A 9688-nucleotide genomic window follows, 5' to 3' on the forward strand; every position below is an offset into this window, starting at 1 on the left:
AGCAGTACATAGCGGGAATAATAATGATGGTGGTGACGACAACAACATAGCAATGCATACACACAGGGGTCACTACATAGGAAGGGACAGTAACCTATAGAGACCAGCAATCACCTTCCTGAAGTCACATCATCATTATTAGCAATCCCAATCATTGATGACACAGTAACATCTATATGCAGTGTCCAGGAGCTGGGCTTTAAACCTGGAGACACATATATGTTCTTGGGTTTGTGCGGGAAGTGCGCCACACAATGCTCTCCCAACACAGAGACTGGGCTCTCCCCGAGAGGCACGGGTTCTCTTCCTAACAATCAGGAACCGGGACTCCTGCTTCCTGGTCACCCGACTGCTGTAATGCCCCATTCACACCTGAGCGATTTGTAGCTCACACCTCGAAGCTCCAAACCGCTTAAGGAGTAAAAATCATTTATTCTCAATGGAGATGGTTCACATCAAGTCGCCTGAAGCTCAAGGAAGTTCTGGAGCTTTTTTTGTTGCTCAAATCGGGCAGATTTGTGCAATTTTTAGCATTTTTAATTCTATAGCAATTACAGGAAATGTGCGATTTGAGTGTTTGTGAGCATTTTCGCATGTGTTTGGAGCGCTTTTCTGCTCAAATGAGCATGAAATAAACAAATTTTATATATATATATATATATATATATATATATACACACACACACATACATACACACACACATACATACATACACACACAATATATATACATATATATATATATATACACACACACACACGCGCGCACGCACGCACACACACACGCACACCTTGGAGTTCTAATTTAACTCGTTCTGCGGGACTTTTCATATTGCAAAAAAGTTGTAACCCAAAATGCGGTTTCCCATAGGAATGCACTGAAAACCAAATAATCTGTTCTGGGAGGTCAGAAAAAAAAAAGTTAAAAAAAAAAAAGTCTTTTATTTGCTCAAAACTCTTTATAAAGTGCACTTTAAAGACAAATACTGTACAGGGACATGAATAAAAATGAATTCGTAAATGTATTGAAAACCAATTAATCTGTTCCGGAGGTCAGAAAATTTTTTTTATCTGTTCAAAACTCTTTATGAAAGTGCACTTTAAAAGGCATAGTACTATACAGGGACATGATTAAAAAAAAAAAATTTGTAAAGGCAGTGAAAACCAATTAATCTGTTCGTATTGCGAAAAAAATTTGTAAACCGAGGCATTATTTTCAAGGGAAAATTCCGTTAACTGAGGCGTTCGTAAACCGAGGTGTGTGTATATATATATATTTTAACTGAATAACTGTTAAATAAAATAAACACAAAAACCATAAATAATACATAAAATGTAATAATTAACCCCTAACCTTAACCCCCTAAGCCTAAAAACATGTAATTAAATTATTTTTTGTTAGCGTGTTTATATGTTGTTATTTTATTATTAATAATAAGACAATAAAGATATTAACCCCTAACCCAAACCCTATACCGGGTGTCGGCAACCCGCGGCTCCGGAGCCGCATGCGGCTCTTTTTCACCTTTCCTGTGGCTCCGGAGCACACTGCCCACCAGGTGACAGGCAATAGGGTCGGCAAGCCGCGGCTCTTTTAATGCAGCTCTTCTGTGTGCCGGGCGCCCGCTGGCAAACATTGGCTGTCAGGATGTAGGCGGGGCAGCCCGGATGTAGGCGGGGCAGCGTGACGAACTCCTCTCCTCTCACAGTCCGCCCTGAAGACCAGAACGGCGCGGGAACCCAGCGAGAGGAATGCGCGGAGCAAAGGTAAGTGAATTCACACAATATGGGGAATGAATTACTATGGGGGATGAATTACTATGGGGGGGATGAATTACTATATGGGGGATGAATTACTATAGGGGGGATGAATTACTATAGGGGGGATGAATTACTATAGGGGGGATGAATTACTATATGGGGGATGTATTTTCAGTTTTAAAAATGTTTCTCTCAAAATAAATTTCAATCGTGGTTTTGGCGAGATTTGGCTCAGTCGAAAAAAAAGGTTGCCCACCACTGACCTAAGGCTATGATTGTGATTATGACGATACACTGTGGCCCTGATTAACCCTTTGCTTACTGGGCCCTTAAACCCCCTTCATGACCAGAGCGTTTTTTGCAATATATGCAGTGTCGGATTTGTTTTAAATGTTGCAATGGTTTTGCGGCTCCCAGTCTTTTTTTCCCTCTCGGAAACGGGTCCAAGTGGCTCTTTATGTCTTAAAGGTTGCAGACCCCTGCCCTATACCAAACATCTAACCCCTATTTGCCAACCGTAAACTTAACCCCTAATCCTAAAATGCCTAACCAGTAACCCTAACTTGAAACCCTTAGCCTATCAAAAAAAAAAAAAAATCAATATTAATAAAAAAATGTAATAAAAGCTTATGGAAAAGCTAAGATCTGAAAACCTTAGCATCAAATGGTGAAGCAGATTATATTTGTCTTTATTGGCTAATAAAAAACAAAACAAAAAAAAAAAAAAAAACACAACCACCTCAAAAATGTGCATACAAACTTATTTTATTTATTTCAGGTACTTATATAGCGCCATCCATTTACGCAGCACTTTACATATATATTGTACATTCACATCAGTCCCTAACCCTCAAGGGGCGTACAATCTAAGGTCCCTAACTCACATTCATACATACACATATTAGGGCCAATTTAGACAGGATCCGATTAACCTACCATCATGTCTTTGTAGTGTGGGAGGAAACCGGAGTACCCGGAGGAAACCCACGCAGACACAGGGAGAACATGCAAACTCCAGGCAGGTGGTGCTGTGGCTGGGATTTGAACCAAGGACCCTAGTACTGCCAGGCGGAATTGCTAACCATTTAGCCACTGTGCTGCCTTTCATGCCTAGTGCGGGAAGCAAAACACCAGAAAAAAGCTCAAAAATGCAAGGCTCAGGTGTTAATCGGGCCTGACAGCCTCTAATTGGCTATCACAGTGACTGTGCAGCCTGCCCCTGGGTTTTTTCCTGCTCTGAATGGAGAGAAAGATACATTGTATACATACAAGATACATTAGATTATACATTGTATCTTTTTCTCTTGCAGGGGGGAAAATGCAAACAAATTACTTCAACTAAAAAAAAATAAGGAAAAAGATAGCTAGATCTAGGTTTGATCTAAATCAGTGCAAGGATTAGTGTTCGGGTCAAAACCAGGATTCAGGGTCTGGTGTCAGTATATTTTAGGCAGGGTTTAAAAAAAAAAAAAAATACATATCAAAAAACATTTTTTAAATTAGTATCAGTGCAGGGCTGGACTGACAACTCATGGGGCCCCCGGGCAATAGGGGATCATGGGGCCCCTTTGTCCTTGCCCAATCTCAAAAAGCCTATGAAAAAAGGTACCAGGGGCATCTCATGGGGCCCCCTACTGACCCCGGGCCCTCGGGCAGTGCTTGAGTTTCCAAATGGTCAGTCCGCCCCTGGTTGGGTTACTGTTTGATCCAACACGTTAACGGCACTTGATATTGTCCCTCTCCCTACGCGGAGTCAATCTTCACTTACGATCGTTGTTAACTTCATATGGTGGCCTTTGTGCTGTTCAATAAAATATTTGATTACAAAAAAATGCTGCTTCCGCAAAGAAAAGCATCTCAGAATGTGCACAGCCCTATCCAGCTGTCATTTTAAAGTGCAGGTGGGTGGTAAAACTGAGGCTTGGGTGCCCATGTTTACCTCACCCCGACTGCCTGTCTGTAAGAGATCTAACACCACCACCCTTCTAAAAAAGAAAATGCAGCCATGAAGGGTTGCAGACATGTCACTGCAAAAATTAAAGCCCCTGTTTTGGCCAGCCATTACAGATGCCACACGTGACCCATTTAACTGAATGTGGCAATGCCATAACCATGTGTAATACAAACACTTGTGGTGCAGGACATTCAGGATTAAAACAAGCACTGGAGAGGCGACATATCAATATTCAGAGGGGCAGCAAATGCATTTGTACATTTGACATCATGGATGGATACACCAGGCTTAGTGGTGAGCACTCCTGCCTTGCAGCACTGGTGTCCCCTCTTCGTATCCCAGCCAGGTCACTATCTGCATGGAGTTTGCATGCTCTCTCTGTGCTTTAACAGGGTCTGGTGTCAGTATATTTTAGGCAGGGTTTAAAAACAAAATTACATATCAAAAAACATTTTTTAAATTAGTATCAGTGCAGGGCTGGACTGACAACTCATGGGGCCCCCGGGCAATAGGGGATCACGGGGCCCCTGTGTCCTTGCCCAATCTCAAAAAGCCTATGAAAAAGGTACCAGGGGCATCTCATGGGGCCCCCTACTGACCCCGGGCCCTCGGGCAGTGCCCAAGCTTCCAGATGGTCAGTCTGCCCCTGTATCAGTATGTTTTAGGTAGAATAAAAAAGCAAAATGTGCACCATTGCTTCTGGGCTGTACTCCGGGTACATACAACAACCAACATACACACGTGGTACCCCTGGGATTGCCAGGAGCAGACGTTATTTTGGGTTGTTCTTTGGTGGCAAGTTATGGTAAGAGCAAGGAATATACCGCTAAATTAAATCAATGATATTTTTACTATTTTGGCCAAGTTTTCCTTTGCAAAAAATAAAATATTGGAGATATCCATTACCATTTACCATCAAACCAAAGCCCAATTTGTCAAAAAAAAAAAAAAAAAAAAAAAAAAGGAAGGAGTGGTATAATCCACCTGGATACACTAAATATTTGGAACGGTATGTACAGTTTTACTAACACATGTCTACACTTGAAAATTGGGTCTGGGGGGGTTAAGGTTTGTTTTACCTTCAGTCCTGAAGGAGGTAATGATAAAATACTAGAGGTGACAACAATTATTACAGATTTTTAAGGATCAAGGTGGTGACAACAACACAGCAATGCACACACAGGGGGTCACTCCATAGGTTGGATGGGGCAGTAAAACATGGCAGCAAACAGCATCCGCCTTGCTGAAGACAAATCTTTATCCTAATTACTATAGTAATAACAATAACTATTGTGATGGTGATGATGGTGGTTCTGGAAACACAGCAATGCACACACAGGGGTCATCCATAGGAACGGGCAGTAACCTATGGCAACCAACAATCACCTTGCTGAAGTCAAATCATTATTATTAGTAGTAGGAGGAGTAATAATATGAATAATAATGATGATGATGATGGTGGTAGTGACAACGCAACAGCAATGCACACACAGGAGTCACTCCATAGGAAGGGGCAGTAACCCGTGGCAACCAGCAATCACCTTGACGAAGTCAAATCATAATCATCGTTATTAGTAATATTAATAATGATGAAGATGATGATGGTGGTGACTACAGTGCAGCAATGCACATACAGGGGTTACTCCATGGGAGGAAGAGGCAGTAACCCATGGCAACCAACATTCCTCAAATCATCACTATCATCATAGTTATTATTATTAGTAACAATAATACCTGTGATGGTGGTGACAACAACTCAGCAATACATAAACAGGGGTCACTCCATTGGAAGGAAGAGGCAGTAACCTATAGCAACCCGCGTTCACCTTGCTGACATTAAATCATTATTGTTGTTATTATTAGTAACAATAATAATTATGATGGCGGTGGTGGTAATGACTGACGGAATTGTGGTGATGGCAACGACAGTGGTGGATTGGCGGTGGTGTTAGTGACGGTGGCGGTGATGGTAATGGACTGGCGGTGATGGCAAATGGCGGTGGAGGTAATGGCGGTGATGGCAATGACGGTGGACTGGATGTAGTGGTAATGACGGTGGACTGGATGTAGTGGTAACGACGGTGGACTGGATGTAGTGGTAACGACGGTGGACTGGATGTAGTGGTAATGACGGTGGACTGGATGTAGTGGTAATGACGGTGGACTGGCGGAGATGGCAATGACGGTGGACTGGATGTAGTGGTAATTATTACACATCGATCGACTGAAGCGGGGATAGCCAGCGGCGAGGCAGACCAGTAAGGAAGGAGTTGCAGTAATCGACGTAATGACGGTGGACTGGCGGTGATGGCAATGACGGTGGACTGGCGGTGATGGCAATGACGGTGGACTGGCGGTGATGGCAATGACGGTGGACTGGCGGCGATGGCAATGACGGTGGACTGGCGGCGATGGCAATGACGGTGGACTGGCGGCGATGGCAATGACGGTGGACTGGCGGCGATGGCAATGACAGTGGACTGGAAGTAGTGGTAATGACGGTGGACTGGAAATAGTGGTAATGACGGTGGACTGGAAATAGTGGTAATGACGGTGGACTGGAAATAGTGGTAATGACGGTGGACTGGATGTAGTGGTAATGACGGTGGACTGGATGTAGTGGTAATGACGGTGGACTGGATGTAGTGGTAATGACGGTGGACTGGATGTAGTGGTAATGACGGTGGACTGGATGTAGTGGTAATGACAGTGGACTGGCGGTGATGGCAATGACGGTGGACTGGAAGTAGTGGTAATGACAGTGGACTGGAAGTAGTGGTAATGACAGTGGACTGGAAGTAGTGGTAATGACAGTGGACTGGCGGTGATGGTAATGACAGTGGACTGGCGGTGATGGTAATGACAGTGGACTGGCGGTGATGGCAATGATGGTGGACTGGAAGTAGTGGTAATGACGGTGGACTGGCGGTGATGGCAATGACGGTGGACTGGAAGTAGTGGTAATGACAGTGGACTGGCGGTGATGGCAATGACGGTGGACTGGAAGTAGTGGTAATGACAGTGGACTGGCGGTGATGGTAATGACAGTGGACTGGCGGTGATGGTAATGACAGTGGACTGGCGGTGATGGTAATGACAGTGGACTGGCGGTGATGGCAATGATGGTGGACTGGAAGTAGTGGTAATGACGGTGGACTGGAAGTAGTGGCAATGACGGTGGACTGGCGGTGATGGTAAGGACAGTGGTGATGGTGACAACTCAGAAATGTACTGTTGTCGTCACACAGGGGTCACTTCATAGGAAGAGGCAATAACCAATGGCAGAAATCACCTTGCTGAAGTCAAATCCTCATTATCACTATTAATTGTAATATTAATGAGGGTGGTGACAACATCACGGCAATGTACACACAGGGGTCACTCCACAGGAAGGAAGGGACATGAACCCAGATCAACCAACATTCACTTTGCTGAAGTCAAATCATCATTATTAGTGATGATGGTGATGGGGGGGGGGTGACAACACAGCAATGTGCACACACAGGGGTCACCCATAGGAAGGAAGAGGCAGTAACCCATGGCAACATCCAGCGTTCAACTTGCTGAAGTCACATCAATTTTTCTCATTATTATAGTAATAAATATGATGATGGGGTGACAACAGTACAGCAGTGTGCACACAGGGGTCACTCCATAGGAAGGAAGGGGCAGTAACCATGGCAGCATCCACCTTGAGAAGTCAAATCCTCACTATTATTATCAGCAGTAATAATAATAAGAACACTAGTGGTGACAACACCTCAGCAATGCACACACAGGGGTCACTCGGCAGGAAGGGGCGGTAACCCATGGCAACCAGCGTTCACCTTGCTGAAGTCATATCTTTATTACATTCATTATAATATTACTAATGATGATGGTGATGGAGGTGACAACACCTCAGCAATGTACACACACAGGGGTCACCGCAGAGGAAGAAGTGTCAGTCTCCCATGACAACCGCCATCCCCCTGGCTGTAGTCACCCTGTGAAGTGCCCTTCCCCCTCTCCCCTCCCCCACTCACGTGTTCAGCTTCCTGCTCCAGAACAGCACTCCCGGCCACAGCTCCCGGAGGTGGACGGCGCGGCCCAGGCTGCTCTTGATGCTGGCCAGCAGCCGGTTGGACTCCCGGTCCAGGCGGTCAGCGTAGGGCAGCAGCAGGTTGTAGACGATCTCCTTCTGCGGGGTGAAGCCCAGCCGCTCCGTCCTGTCCTCGGTGGCGCCCATGGCGGCGGTGCCCCCTCTCTCTGACACTTCCCTGTGCCCCGGCCTCGGACTCCTCTGCCAACTCTCACTCAGTCTGCCGGTGACGAAGCAACCAATAGGGTGGGCACTGACGTCACCCACGAGGGCTTCACTCCGTCACTTCCGCCCCTCTCTCACGGCCGCGCGTGTCGTCATCCCGAGGGGGTGGAGGGGGGTCACATGGTGAGGTGGCGAGCGTTCCCGGAATAATGGAGTGTCCTGTCCCCCCTCAGTTCCAGATCATTCCTGGACACAGCTGTGCGGACTGACCAATCAGCTTCTGCCGCCAGCTGTGATAATGAAAGCTGGAAGCGGATTGGTCGCCATGTATAGCTGTCCTTCATGTGGAGGACGCGGAGTCCCGCTATGACTCCTCCAATGACGTCCCTCCCGGCTGCGATCCGTGCGATTCTTTCCAGCATGTTTTGTGCGTTTTGGATTTTTGAACTTGCGTTCTTAATGCGTTTTTGTTGCCTTTGATGTCACTTTGGTGCGGCTTGGACATGACTTGGGATGGCTGCGACTTGGACGCGACTATGGATGGCTGCGACTTGGACGCGACTTGGGATGGGTGCGACTTGGACGTGACTTGGGATGGGTGCGACTTGGACGTGACTTGGGATGGGTGCGACTTGGACGCGACTTGGGATGGGTGCGACTTGGAGGCGACTTTGGATGATTGCGACTTGGACGTGACTTGGGATGGCTGCAACTTGGACGCGACTATGGATGGCTGCGACTTGGACGCGACTTTGGATGATTGCAACTTGGACGGGACTTTGGATGGGTGCGACTTGGACGGGACTTTGGATGGGTGCGACTTGGACGGGACTTTGGATGGGTGCGACTTGGACGGGACTTTGGATGGGTGCGACTTGGACGGGACTTTGGATGGGTGCGACTTGGACGGGACTTTGGATGGGTGCGACTTGGACGGGACTTGGGATGGGTGCGACTTGGACGTGACTTGGGATGGGTGCGACTTGGACGTGACTTTGGATGGGTGCGACTTGGACGTGACTTTGGATGGGTGCGACTTGGGATGGGTGCGACTTGGAAGTGACTTTGGATGGGTGCGACTAGGGCGTGACTTGGGATGGGTGCGACTAGGACGCGACTTGGGATGGGTGCGTCTTGGACGCGACTTGGGATGGGTGCGACTTGGACGCGACTTGGGATGGGTGCGACTTGGACGCGACTTGGGATGGGTGCGACTTGGATGTGACTTGGATAGATGTGACTTGGATGGGTGTGACTTGGATGCAACTTGAGTGCCAAATAGTGTAAAGTCACATCAAAATCGCACTAAATGAACAGAACTGTCATACTTTCCTATAAAAAAAAATGCATAAAACATGTACTCTGCATTTCAGCTTTGTGTTTATTGAACCAAAAGCGCACTGTGTTGTGTTTTAGCTACTAGCCTGCCGGGCACTTCCACCCCTTCCTGCCTAGGCCAATTTTCAGCTTTCAGCGCTGTTGTACTTTGACAACTGCGCGGTCATGCAACACTGTACCCATATGACATTTTTTTCATACAAATAGTTTTCTTTTGGTGGTATTTATTCACCTCCGGGTGTTTTATTTTTTCACTGTAAACAAAAATGCGCAAAACATTAGAAAACAATGTTTTCTTTATTTCATTTTGCAAACAGGTTTCTCCTTCACTGATGAGGGGGCATTGGTGGGAATTGATGAGGAGGCACTGATGAGGGGGCATTGGTGGG

The 9688-nt window shown here is 46.4% G+C and overlaps 1 protein-coding gene across 3 annotated transcripts in view; it reads right to left on the reverse strand.

Moving 5' to 3' along the window:
- The window catches only part of PSME4 (proteasome activator subunit 4), a 243830-nt gene extending 235750 nt beyond the window's left edge, over window positions 1–8080 (reverse strand). For all 3 annotated transcript variants that reach the window (XR_016312594.1, XM_089676470.1, XM_089676469.1), the window contains exon 1: window positions 7741–8080. Coding sequence is in view for 2 of the 3 variants with exons in the window: in XM_089676470.1 (XP_089532596.1) it covers window positions 7741–7943 (203 nt within the window). In the remaining variant the exon portion in view is untranslated. The remainder of the gene's footprint in view (window positions 1–7740) is intronic.
- Between the last annotated feature and the right edge of the window lie 1608 nt (window positions 8081–9688).

This window comes from Staurois parvus, unplaced genomic scaffold (assembly GCF_062004578.1).
Source record: "Staurois parvus isolate SC_StPar_1 unplaced genomic scaffold, SC_StPar_1.0 ptg000169l, whole genome shotgun sequence".
In the NCBI taxonomy this organism is placed as follows: Eukaryota; Metazoa; Chordata; class Amphibia; order Anura; family Ranidae; genus Staurois; species Staurois parvus.